General features: G+C 52.0%; 4 protein-coding genes across 4 annotated transcripts; 3 read left to right on the top strand and 1 right to left on the bottom strand.

The window, feature by feature from the left end:
- Positions 1-4069: 4069 nt before the first annotated feature.
- Positions 4070-5071, top strand: BCR38DRAFT_453729 (glycoside hydrolase family 18 protein; the record flags this gene model as incomplete). Its single annotated transcript, XM_040861627.1, has 1 exon — positions 4070-5071. The coding sequence occupies one exon, from the start codon at positions 4070-4072 to the stop codon at positions 5069-5071; it is 1002 nt and encodes a 333-aa protein (XP_040720696.1).
- Positions 5072-5353: 282 nt separating this feature from the next.
- Positions 5354-5915, top strand: BCR38DRAFT_479625 (uncharacterized protein; the record flags this gene model as incomplete). The annotated part of the gene is made up of 2 exons (XM_040863172.1): positions 5354-5588; positions 5662-5915. 2 exons carry the CDS (start codon positions 5354-5356, stop codon positions 5913-5915), a joined length of 489 nt encoding a protein of 162 aa, XP_040720695.1.
- Positions 5916-8180: 2265 nt separating this feature from the next.
- Positions 8181-8855, bottom strand: BCR38DRAFT_479624 (uncharacterized protein; the record flags this gene model as incomplete). Its single annotated transcript, XM_040863171.1, has 2 exons — positions 8181-8782; positions 8843-8855. The coding sequence occupies 2 exons, from the start codon at positions 8853-8855 to the stop codon at positions 8181-8183; spliced, it is 615 nt and encodes a 204-aa protein (XP_040720694.1).
- Positions 8856-9285: 430 nt separating this feature from the next.
- On the top strand, positions 9286-10287 carry BCR38DRAFT_331441 (regulator of volume decrease after cellular swelling-domain-containing protein; the record flags this gene model as incomplete). The annotated part of the gene is made up of 2 exons (XM_040855054.1): positions 9286-9578; positions 9636-10287. The coding sequence occupies 2 exons, from the start codon at positions 9286-9288 to the stop codon at positions 10285-10287; spliced, it is 945 nt and encodes a 314-aa protein (XP_040720693.1).
- Between the last annotated feature and the right edge of the window lie 2998 nt (positions 10288-13285).

Here is a 13285-nt window from a genome sequence, read left to right as displayed (position 1 = left end):
TCTTCTCGAAATCCTGCCTATGCGCCTGCGCCATAATCTTCCTTATCGTCCCGCCTGCCGTGAGGATGGCATCCGACCTCCTCCGTCTCCTCAGTCCGCCTTCTTCGGGTGTCCCCGCTGTTGCTGCTGCTGCTGCTGTTGTACCGGTTGCGGTGGCGGTGGGGCTCTCGTTCATTCCCACGACTTGGTCACGGTTGCGCTGCACTGAGCTAGCTGTGCCAACGTCGACGGAAGTCGCCATCGTCGCCGCTCGTTCCTCGTGCCGTATCCGCGAGGTAACGCGTTTCGCGCCCTCATCCCTACTGCCGGTGCTTGCTCGTTCGACCAGCAGGGGTTCATGTCCGTCGACGTCGAGGCAGTAGGGGAGCGGCACGTCGCGACTCGCTTTGTATTGAGCGACGTTACCGCAGTGTTCGTTCTCCACGCGCAAGAGGACCCAGGCGCCACGGCGGGAGACCTCGGCTAGCGCGACTAAAAACGAGACAGCAGTGCTGTGCTGCTTGTCATGGGTAAAAATCGCGTAGAAGATCCAAGCGAATCGCAAGATGGGATCGATAGTCATGATGAGGTAGTACACCCACCTGCGCTTCAACGCGAGGATATCCCTAAGAAAGGGGTGTCTTGAGTCGGGCTGCAGGAGGGAAAAGTCCATGAGCAGGTCCCAGACGGAGCAGTAGATGGAATTGACGATGGAGAAGGTGGCGAAGAGGGCGAGGTTGGAGGTGGTGCCGTTCATGCGGTAGAGGGAGAGTGTCACGGCCGCCATGATGGTCATGCTGTACTTTCCGCAGTTGACGAGGTGCGGGAATACGTTTTTGGTGTCGGCGTAGCGGCGGACGCACTGCAGGGCGCGCCAGATGGGAGGAAGGGCGGAGAAGAAGCCCAGGAGGCGGGAGTGGTTGGAGTTGCATTGCGTAGGGTTGGACCAAGAGTGGGCGTAGAGGCAGAAGAAGAGTTCAATGTTCTGTTAAGATGTTAGAGAGGGGTTGTTGTAGAGTCAACGGAAGGAGCGCACGTACGCAGGTTGCATAGGTGAGTGAGCAGTAAATATCACCCAGGAAGAAGTCCCGGAACTCGACGGGGTATAATCCTGCGAAAAACAGTCGATACTGTGACTGGTCAGCACTTTTGTCTGCTGAAAGTACGCAAAAGACTTACATGGGCATACGCAAACCACCTGCGACTTCTATGGCCCAACACCGGAGCCGGCAGCAGGATAAGCACCAGCGTTAAGAATATCAAAACGACAGGGTAGTAGAGATACATCTCCGGCGCCCCGTAACGGGTGAAGTTGAGCCATATGCATATACCTAAGAGCAGCAGGCAAAAACTGGGGAACTGGGAAAGCTCCCTCCAATCCAGGGTATGGCGTGCGTCAAATTCAAAAATGAACTGGTAGTTGACCTTGTTGGCGGCCCAAATGTAGCAGTTTATGCAGAAAAGAGAGAAGAGGAACAGCATCAGGAAATAGCCGCCGTAGATTTGCATCAGATAGATGGTATGTTCCCGCACGACTGGATCATCGTCGAAGAGCAGCTGGGCTCCATAGACCAGACCTTGTAGTGTAAGTACCGCACCTGTGGAATTTGTTAGTATTCCCATTTTAGGGGATTTCGGGCAGGGCGAAGGGGGTGGGGGTAGTTGGGTTCTGAATTGACAGTTGTGTCGGCCCTCAAGAGTATGAATAAGTCATCCGAATTCTTGAGACCACCAACAGCCAGAAAACGGGTTGGAAAACTCCACAAAACATACCTGTACCGATGAACAGCCCATTGAGAAACGTACTCCCCGACTCGTCCCCCGGCCTCCTTGTCGCCCGACGCAGCTTCCCCGCGGCAACCTTATGATTCCCCTTCTCAAAGTACCTCGCATACAAGTCCTCAACGGCCGTGATATGACCATCGACAATATCGCTGTTGACAAACCACGACTTATTGACCTTGTCGTTCATGTAACGGTACGGTGGCTTAGCGCCGACAGCCTTGTCGTACTTCTTGTTCAGCTTGCGAAACGCCGTCCGGTTTAGCAGTGCGAACGCCTTAAGCAGCTCCAGTCCACGGTAGAACTCCTGCAGCGCGAGTTTCAGCTTGCGCTTCGCCGTCCGGTACGGCACATTATGGTCGTGAGGGCGTCGGATGTAGTCTTGTCTTGCGTCACCGCCCATGGCGCCGGACACAGGCGTTCGGGGCATTTTGAGGAGAGCCTTTGAGTTCGGGCCTGGCTTGAAGATTTTGGATTTGATGGGGTCGATCCAGCCGACGCTGCTTTCGTGAGCCACGGGTTTGCCGTCGCGGTTGGTTTTGTTTTCGTCTTTGCTGTCGGTTCCTCGCTCTTTCCGCCTCCTGATTTCGGCTAACTCCTCGGTCCTTCGATTGCGCATCTCGTGGAGCTGCTCTCGGAGGGCACTCAGGCGTACACCTGCTTGTTCTTCTTTTTGCTTGTAGAAGGTCTCTACTTTATCCAGTTCACTGTCTAGGAAGCTGAAGAACTCCTGCTCCTTTTGACGCACAACGTCGAACGCTTGCATGTCGTAGCCAGCCTTGTTGCTTTCTTTCCTCGTCATGGTCCCAGTGGTCGAAAACATGCGCCGTAGACGACCAGGGCCCGGCGCAGACCCGGAATTGCGCCTTGGGAAAGTGCCAGTCTCGTCGGCTCGGTTTCCAGATCCACCTCCATCTCCATTTCCATCATCAACCCCACTTAGAGCTGCCGGTATCAGCGACACACTATGATGCGGAGCCAACCGGCTGAACGAGGTCTTAAATGTAAATGGCGGCCTGGTGGGTGCTTCTGCTGTATTGGAAGGGATCCGCATCGCCGGACCCGGTAGTTCAAAGGTGTGCCTACTCTCACTCGCACCAACACCACCCGTCAGGGACGACCGCGACGGTGGCGTAGGTACGAAGCTCCCATAATTGCCCTCATACTCCAGCGACATAGTCAAAGACTGGTTCTCGTTCCTGGCGGGAATAGCCCTCGGATCCGTTGCGGTTTTCTCAGCTTGGCTCGGCTTCGGGACCGGGCCAGAACTCAGTGCTGGCTCCACTTCATCTGCACCTTCACCTCCACTGCAATTGCGATTCTGCTGCCTCTTCGCAACAAAGGGACTTGAAAACCCCGTCGGAGTTGCACGAGGTGCAATCTCGCCCTTCCTTCCTACGCCGTACGGTGTGCCATTCGCCTTGTTGATGGCCCTGGACACACCCTTGACGTACTTCTTGCCTGCTTTGTAGTTCAGGTACTTGATCCTCCATTCTTTTCCGTTCGCATCTTAAGTCAGCCAGCCTTCTTTCTCATCCGAAGTTCATCTCAACCTCGCAACGACGTTTACTGACTGACATAAATGCCAATCAGAGGCACGTTGCAAATTCACTCACCGGGAACAAGGTCCTGTTCAAGCTCCTTGGCGAACTTCATGACGTCCAAAGCGCGGCGGGCGCGCTTGACGAGAACACCCAATCACAAACCGGTGAGGACATGCATGCGTAACAACTTCCCGCAGCTAGGAAAGATCCATGTAATTGACTTTTCGTTCTAGGTTGCGTTAAAGAGCATACACCCACCAAATGTGGTTTGTTCTTGGTTGAGCAAGAAAAGTCTGATTGTGTTTGACAAAAAGATCCCCTGAACTTTTCAGAGCTTTGGCACACAGCAACAGCGCGCCTCCCTGTTAGGGATTGCGCCATGGCAAATCATTGCAGTGTGGTCATTGGCCGTCGCCCAGTTTTCTCTTGGCAGCAGCGTCCCCTCACTACCCTGGACCGCTGCAAGCATCCATGTCGGGCGAGTTCCACGACTGCGGAGCCGAGGGAGGAGCTAGGGTATGCGCGGCCGTGGACGCTTTATTCTAACGGCGGGTCTTCCTTCAACCAGATCTGCTCTGCGAAGTAAGATCTGTCAAGTGGACATTGCACTTGGCTCGTTGCTTCCGTTCATTCGTCTGCCATTTGCTGCCAAGTCCGGGGTTCGCATAAGAAAAGGCACTTGCAAAGTCTAATTGCAATTGCAATTGTGTTTTATCCCCTGAACCATCCAGCTTGAAGCCGTAGTCTTCCTGACATCTGTCAAAATGGCGCCCATCCGCCCTATTTCAGCACCGCGCATCGTCTTGTACCACCAGACGACGCACAATCCAGATGGGAGCCACATCTCGATCCTGCCCCTGTTGACCCAGCCGGGCATCGCTCTGACTCATCTGATTGTGGCGGCAATCCACATCAACGAGGACCCTAACGCCATAACTCTCAATGACCACCACCCCTCAGACCCGCGATACACGACCCTGTGGGCCGAGACACGCATAGCCCAAGCAAGTGGGATTCAAGTCCTGGGTATGCTCGGCGGCGCGGCTAAGGGGTCGTACTGCCGTCTGGACAAGGACGAGGCCACCTTCGAAGCGTACTACGTCCCCGTGCGAGACCTGATCCGGCAGCGGGGTCTGCAGGGCCTCGACCTGGACGTAGAAGAAGACTTTTCGCTGGGAGGCATGGTGCGGCTAATCGACCGGCTGCGGCTCGACTTCGGGGCCGAATTCCTCATCACGCTGGCACCCGTGGCAGCGGCGCTGCTGGACGTCCGCCATAACATGAGCGGATTCGACTACGAGGCGCTGGAGGTAATGCGCGGGAAGGAGATTGCCTGGTACAATGCGCAGTTCTACAACGGGTGGGGGAACGCCGGAAACCCGTTCATGTACGAGTTGATGGTGGCCAGGGGGTGGCCGCCCGAGAAGGTTGTCGTGGGGTTGTTGACCACGGGGGAAAATGGGAATGGGTTCGTGCCGTGGGAGCTGATGGGACCCAATCTGGGGTTGTTGAGAAGGCAGTTTGAGAGGTTTGGCGGGGTCATGGGATGGGAGTACTTCAATTCCTCTCCTGGGGGAAGAGATAGGCCTTGGGAGTGGGCTCAGAGGATGACGGAAACACTGAGAGCAGGAGAAGGGAAAGGAACAGAGCACAGACCCTCTGGTGTTGCAAACGCTCTGAAGGGCGATGACGAGGACGACGATGCTACACCCGCTGCCCCGCTGCCCGCACCATTTGTCTACCAAACTGATGGTGAGGACGCGTGATCGAGTCTTTCGCTGCCTCAGCTTGCAAACGTGTGCGCGGCCCCTATACCTACCCCGCGATTGTGCAGTCAAGCAACTTCTTGCAAGTCAACTTCTGCACCAGTCCAGCTCCAACCGGTTGGCAACTTGCAGACCTATTCCTTCAAGTTCGACGTTCTTGTTTCTGATTCACACGGCCCAATCTTCCTTCAAGTTCTACTATCATTCTCAATCCCTTGATCTGCACCATCACACACTTCATCACTCCAATCCAGAGAGTTCAAGCACCGACTTCTCGCAATCATGGCGGAGATCTCTGTCCACACGGTCAGCAACAAGCCCCCTTACGGCGTTCAACGCGTCGTTCGAGGCGAGTACGAGCGTTGCCTCTATCTAGGTTCCATTGGCGACCTCAAGATTCGCGGCTGGATGACTATCTGCGTCGAGAATGGTGCTTGGATTTACAAGGATACCCATGGGGGTTATTGGCGCGGAGAGCACGGCCACCTTATGCCCTGGCATGGAATGCTCGTCCCTCGTAAGTCTTCAATGTCATTTTCACATTCTGTTGAGTATTATTTCATGATGCCAACCGATCCATCTCAATTCAGTCGGCGGAAACTACACGCCCAATCCCGGCAAGGGTCCCAAGAGACCCGACACTCCTCGGCCCAGCCTCGAAACTCCTCAGGTTGTGACCTTCCTCGAGGAGCGGCCCGAGAAGAAGCATGGAGCCTGGTGTAAGACTAAGTCGGCATTCAAGAATATCTTCAAGCGCAAGCCTCGCGATGAGAGAGAGGAGCGCGAGAAGATGGAGAAAGCCACTCGTGAGGTCCAGGTGGTTTTCAAGGATTTGTTGAACTAGACGTGGAAGGGACGCGTTCGCCGTTGGACAAGGGGGTGCCTTTTTTCGCGGCATGGGGTGGAAGGAAGGAGCGATCATGGCGTGGTGTGGCACGGACGTCCTCACGACTTGACATGACTTTCTCTTTGTCTTGGTTGCATGCACGCAATGGATAGGAGCCTCATTGCCTGTACGGAACAAACTCTCTCACGGCTGTTCATGAATTTCTCGTCTTGGTACAAGGAATGGAAGGGGCGCTTACGACCTGGTTTGGAACATCTATTCTTACGGCTGGCAGGGACTCGTGGAACCGCTCTCCTGTCATCTTATAGAATGGAATCACGAATATTGTGAAAATCATAAATCGGAACGGAATGGCAAGGAATGAATACGGGTGTTTCTGTCTGTCATTAAAAAGAGGGTATACTTGTATGTACTGAACAAAGACTCCCGGTTACATGTGAACATTGCGGCTTTCTCCTCTCTTTTCAGGAACTGAGCATCTTGGATGAACGGGAAAGCGGGCGTGAATACAAGCCCGTAGGATTAATCTTAGAAAGGTGGCTTGGTTTGAAAGTAGGCATCTTCTGATGCTGGTTCTTCTGGTTATGCTGTTTTCAAGCACGGAATTTAGATGTGATTGCGCAACTCATGCTCGTTTACTTGGTCTTGACTTTGACGCAACGTGATCCATCTCGTTTGTGAGATGGAAGCATGAAGAATACAGAGAAGAGAGGAGGACTTACAGATCCAAAGACTATTTGCGTGGTCGCAACCCCCAGGGCCCAATAATCCCTTAACCTGGACAGGACAAGTCGAGCCAGAAGTATCATAACATAGGCTAGGTAGGAGTTATACCCAGATATATCGAACATGTGGAGGACAATCGCTGCTCATTGTACATCAAATGTCTCATCTGCCAATTCCCTGGGCTTCAGGCCCATTACAGCGCTGAAAGCCTGAGTTTCGACCGATGGGAAGGCGCCACCGCACCGGGAGGCGACGAATCCCAAGTTACTGAAGGTTGACTAGTGTCCGGACCGTTTCGAAGTATAATTAGATGATACCTACTGGGTAGTTCGCTGTACAATAGTTCTCGCTAGCCCAGAACATTCCCCTCTCTATTTACATCTGGTCAAGTGCTGAAAGATCGCTTTCTAAATGCATGATGTACGATGTACTTGCTCGATTGGCAGAAATAAGAGCAAGTCTCGTCGATCCAATACCTTTGGCGATCCTCCTGGCCTTCCATTCAGCGAGCGAATAACGACCGTAATACATTGTCCCCTGGGTATGTTCCCTAATGGGGAAGAAGGTGCATAGGAATGAAGAATGCATCGTGACTTTTGCACAGCATACTCTCAAGTCAGCCACTTCAGCGGCAGAAATACACGCGTATCCATAGTAGCCCCACCTTCGTACTGGTCCATCACCAAGAGTATCTTGTCTGATACTTGATCATAGCACCAGGTTTATCATCACAATCGTCCGAATGAGCTGGATCAGCGAGGCTAGGCAGATTTATGAGATCATGATGGGTTATGCCGGTGCGTATTTCATGATACCGACATCCATGGACTTGAGTATTTGAAGCTCCGATGCTACTTTCCAGTACCTACAGGTTCCGAGGTACGACGTTTCGCATTGCTTCCCCTGATCTGAGGATTAAAGATTGATACCTGGTGCATCTAGAATTCATGCTGTCGATTGACTTCTACCATTCCCAATTATTTGTATTGTGCGTGAGTCGGATCCCGCTCAAGTTTCGCATGACCAGACTATTAATTCTATCCATGGGAGCACCACAGCGTCCAAATTGTAATGACATGCAGGCGTTGTAGTGATGCAACCAGCCCCTTGCCCATGTTTCTGTTGCCGAATAATCCATCGCTGGTTCTGGCACCCGTGATGGTGCCATAAGCGAGGGATGTAAGATGCCAACGACGATCAAATACACTGCGATGTCCTCGCCCGTGTCAAGAGCCCATGCTTCCCTCCTGCGAGTGGTCTCTTCAGGGTCCCTGATATGGACACGACACACCCCAGAGGCCAAATCGCAAGTACACAATGACGACTTGCCGCTCAATTTCCGTACAGCTGATGCCTCGAAATCCGACATCTCATCAGCAAACCATGTAAATTGACCGTAGACGCCTACATAGCTGACCATAAGGACAACGGTAGGCTCGAAACCAACCACGACAAATGCAAGAGCAGCAAATCCGCCAACGCCAATGCAACCAGAAAGCCGTAATCAAACCTCAACCTTCATAGCCTAGACCCCAATCACCTTAGGCCCCCCAAAACCCTATCAATCTCCTCCCCCTGATCAACCGCCATCTCACTCGCACCCTCCCTTTCCGCAAGACTCATCTCCGCAAACGGGCCCGCAACCCCTCCCGCAACCCCAGCATCATCTCCCAGTTCTCGTGCTCCTCCTGCTCCCCCTCCCGCTCGCTCCCCTCCATTGTCCCCTCCTTTCCTCTCCGGCTCCAATAACCTCGCCTCACTGTCCAGCCAACCCGGCGCGACCCTCCTTTTCTCCGCCAGCTCGCGCGCCCTAATGCGCTCATCCAGCTCCCTAAGGTCGCGCTCGGCATCCTCCTGCATTTTGGAGACGTAAGACCTTAGCGCCTCGCAGCTGCGTATGATGTCGTCTGGGTGGGCGGCGTGGCCGGACTGCGAGATGACGTACTGGGGTTTGTTTTGGGCCTGAGATTCGTCGCCAGTAGACGTGTTGGTGGACGAGGTGGAAGGGAGGACGCCGGTGCTCGAGGGGGGAAGCGTTGACGGCATGGTTTTGTAGGTGTAGGGGAGGGTGGCGGCTACGGGGAGGGTGACGAAGGGAGATACGGTCAGGGGGATCTGGGCTAGGAGGGGGTGAGTGCCTGTTGGGAGTTGAGGTTAGTGGCAGGTTGAGGTGGAGAGGCAATTGAGGGGTGACTTACGGTTGTCGTGCATTGTTGCGGTGGTAGGTTGATGGTGGTTTGCTTTGGGAGTTTGAATTAGTGGTGCATTGGGAGGTGAGCAGATGTGACTACATGCTCAATTGATGCAGTTGGGACTGTGAAATGCCAGAGCAACTCGAGACTTGGAGCTGGAGCTGGAGTGTGTGAACGAGGTCAAACAACTTGTGGGACGTTACCTGGGAGCTATGGCTTTGCCCAGGCCGAAAGGTACATAGCTGGCGATGGCTGAGGATAAGCACAAGTGTTAGATGAGCAAGGCGATGACATTATCGATAAGCCCCACTCCACTAGAGCTCCCCAGACTTTCCCTGTTTACAGTTTGTTGCTTGCCTACTCGAGGGGGCATGAAACTCACCTCATGCAATTGTTAACTTGCGTTATAGTCCGAATAACCACTGTCGTAAACCTCAGCATCGCCCGTCATGTTGCCCTCGGTCATTAACAGCTGTCCGTCAGCAGATGACGACTTTGAACAGCTGGCTGAGTACCAAGAACAGACGCCCGAAACCTTCTTTGATGGAAAGCCCGTCCTGTACTTTCATGACACAAGGATCAAGGCTTGGTGTCCTGCAGAGCAATATGACCAGTTGCATTTCTTCTCCCAAAACACGGCTTCTTCTCGAAACCAGCCGAGCCCACCTGAATCTGCTGCACTCGAGAACGATGGAGGAAAGCACATACGCGAGGAACGAGTTGAGGTCTTCGTTGGGTCCAGGTGAGAGTCCAACTGAAAGAAGATGTCTGAGTCTCAAGTCACTCACGTGCAATGTAGCAAATTGATCATCTTCTCTCACAACAGCGGCACAGGCCTTGAGATCCCCTACCCCTCCATTACTCTGCACGCCATCAAGAACTTCAGGCACCTAGAGCACCCAGACGATGCCTCCCACAAGTTCCTCGGCGTATATTTGCAGCTCGAGTTCTCCGGCGATGGTGGCGATGACGACGATAGCTTCGATCCCATCGAACTTACCCTCGTCCCGTCGCAAGCAGCTTCCGAAGGGTCCACCAACATTGACCCTTTGAACCCGGAGCGCACCTCGGCGCTATACAATCAAATCTCGGCCTGCTCGAATCTGAATCCGGATCCCGCCAACGAAGAGGATGACGAGGACGCTTATATGCAGGACCGCATTATCTTTGAGGGTGAGGCATTGGAGGGACTTCCGGGTGCGTTCCGCGGGGATGATAGTGGGGGTTTGCCGCCGCCTATGCCGGGGAGCTCTGGGTGGATCACGGCTGAGAACGTGCATCAGTACTTCGATGCTGAGGGGAACTGGATCGGTCAGGGAGAGAACAGTGTCAGCGGTGAGCTAGGCGAGGGAGCTGGGCGGGTGAGAGCACGGGACGAGGTTGAGGAAGACGGGGTCAATGGCCATGAAGATGATGAGAATGCTGAGGCTAAGCGCCCGCGCACTGATTGAGAGGCCGGGATACCGCACGCTTTACGTGCACAGGAGGACTTGGTGTGATGATCTTTATGGGTCCTCAAATCGATGAGTTCTGGATCCACAGTCGAACAGACTATAGCACTTGTGTGAGTATGTTTTTGGTACACATCTTGTCTCTGGTCCGGCTGACATGTTTAGATGATACCCCCAATCAAAATAGGCAGGTGGCGCCCAGCTCTGAATGTACGAGTCGTTTATATGTGGCTAGTCTTGATCGACCATAGAAAGGATGACCAGAAAGACCACCCTACAGCGATCTGTGGTCATTTATGTTGCCCTATAACTGTTTAGGCTTGGAAAGGTTCAGAAATGGCACAGAAAGTATCACGTAGAGGTGAGCGAGGACATACCCTCAAATTTTTTTCATGTCGCGTTGGCTCTTGCTGAAAGAGGCCGTTTTCACCAGCATACTGGTAGACGAGTCCGTCCATTCCTTTCCTAGTGAAGAGCCAGCTTGGATGCATCAACCGTAACTGGACAATAAAAACCGCTATTAATCTAAATTATCCAAGTCATCTTCTTAGTCAATGCTGTTCTTGGCTCAAAACTGGTAAACCAGTAGCACTACACCAGAAGGCGACAGAAGAGTCGCTCTACACACTGGTGCCAGGTGTTGTTCGAGTAATGCGCATCCCCTGCGGACTCGAGGATCGAACGATGGGAGGCTCCGTACAATACAGACCAGCACGTGGATGGTATATCTCTTAGTTCAAGAGGGCCATCGCCTGCAGCTATCATCATGAACAGGGTCTCATGACTCAGGCCATGGCCATATTGGCTCAATTGAGTAGTTTGGGGCACCAACTGAAAGCGCTCAGAAATAAAGCCGCTCTCTATATCAATGGCCAGCCAAAAGAAAGATCAACAGACGAAAAACATTTATGCTAGATTCAAGTTCATTGCGAAGAAACGTGTGTGGGTCTGGTTGTATCCCAATCGCATCTGTGGCGTAATTACCAACGGGATCAATGACAAGTCGGAGGATTGATTATTTGCGCCCTTTCAGTCGAGCTCCGTCTGTACTGGTAGATTCAAAGGGTAGTTTTGGAAGCCTCTCCAAATCTGACCTGTCGAATATCAATCAATCACGATACGTACTCCGTGTTTGGCGAATTGTTGGAAGAGGCAAAGGCAGATAGATTTTCTCCAAGACGACCGGACGTCCCATTGTCGTCCAGCCTAAAAGGGGAAGGCTGGGATACTGGTGAGCTCGTATGAGACGTTACGGCTACAGATCAAAACTGGCATAGCTTCTCCTCAAAGAGTAAAATGAGCATCCTTACCCGGCCATATTAGTTGGAGCACCACGATTTGTTTTGAAGGAGAATTCCACGGAGCATAAGAACGATGGCAGCAACTGAACAACTTTACCGGTTGATCACCTGCATGCACGTTGGAGGTGAAACGGATGGATAGTTTACTCTCTAGTGAGGTAACACGTTCCGCTCACACCTATGGCTGTATTGGAGAAAACCAGGATAAAAACGGGATTGACCGATGCTCTTTCATGGAATGTAACGCATAAAAGTACATGCTGGTCACATCAGACCTATTCTCTCCCTCGTTAGATCCCTTCTCCGTTGGGATCAGTCGCACCCTGCAGCCGGTTAGCCCGCCGGCCGTTGGTGTCACCCAGCTTGCAATGCAGGGAGGGTATTGTAGTTGCACGTTTCTACGAATGAGGAAGCTTGAGGCTCTACTTGCTCAGTACTGACAACGTCGAATTCTGAGGACAGAAACATTAACGATGGTATCTGGCTGTCCACTGTCTTTAATATCCTCAGTCAAATACACCCGGAAACCTTTCTCTTAGTCGACTACCATCAGGCTTTATCAATACGTGTTTGCGCGAGAGTCCTCTTGATGCCACAATGCAAGAATGAGGCAAGTGATGTGTTTGGACCTGTCATGCCATGTTGGTTGGCTCCAACATAGCACATGCCAACGAATTGTGCAATCTCGTTTCAAGTCTTCCCATTTGCCTTTCTGAGTACCCTTATGCTAGAAAGAGAAGTGTCCCATATGTCTCGCAATACAATGTATTTCACGTCAGACTTTACATATTTTCTTATTGAAATATCAAATCTGCTAGTCCTCGGCGCTAACAAGGACATTCATAGCTAGTCCAGAGATTCCCAAGCCACCCAGCCGCCGTACCGTACTAGTGGTAGTCTAATTCCTGTCACTAGAGCCTTCTTCGTATTGGTCTTCTCGCAAAATGTTATTTGAAATGTTGAATTGTGCCATTAACATGTTCACATGAGTCCTACTATCCTCAAGCACAAGGAGTTAAAGGAGTTAAGGGAGTGGAATTTGGACATACTATAGACACAAAATGGCCTCAACTTCGTCATCCTTCAACCCAGTCCAAATGTTGAAGACGTGGACGTCTACCACGCCTAGCTCGTGGTTAGCCACTGTTTTCTTTCAGGTTAACATTGGGGTCGCTTGGCTTCTCTTATGCTGTCCACACAGGTATCCAACCGCGACCGATAATGATTGCGAAAAGCAGTACAAAAAGTCCGTAGAGAATCACAAACATTGTGCTTTGCGTTTTGTATCAGTCTGGGTGTTTCTTTCTGGAAGAAACTGGTATTTTTATTTTATTAGCAGACTACGATTGCTTGGTTTGCCCGTTGAATAACGATAAAAACACCTTTGAGAACGGTTGCTTCGCACTTTTGAGGATATGGCATTTGTGAACTTTAGACCGACCGCTTAAAGTTCTCAAGTACAATGGTTGGTGAATTTATACCCACTTGTATTCGAAAGGTTGGGAGCCCCAGTTTTACAGTATCAATGCCAACTTCATGAACCGGTAATACTTACGTCGGAGGAGGTCCAATGATGTTTGTACATGTGGTCGGTCACATTATTGAGTCTACCCTGTTTGATTCAGAACCGCGAACTGATAATCACGGATAATGCCATACTAATAGCAGAGTTTTCAAGTAATGGACTCTGGAAGCAG

Source organism: Pseudomassariella vexata (genome assembly GCF_002105095.1).
Source record: "Pseudomassariella vexata strain CBS 129021 chromosome Unknown BCR38scaffold_1, whole genome shotgun sequence".
NCBI lineage: Eukaryota > Fungi > Ascomycota > Sordariomycetes > Amphisphaeriales > Pseudomassariaceae > Pseudomassariella > Pseudomassariella vexata.
Note: the sequence above shows the minus strand (reverse complement) of the source record. Positions and strands in the feature narration are given on the sequence as shown.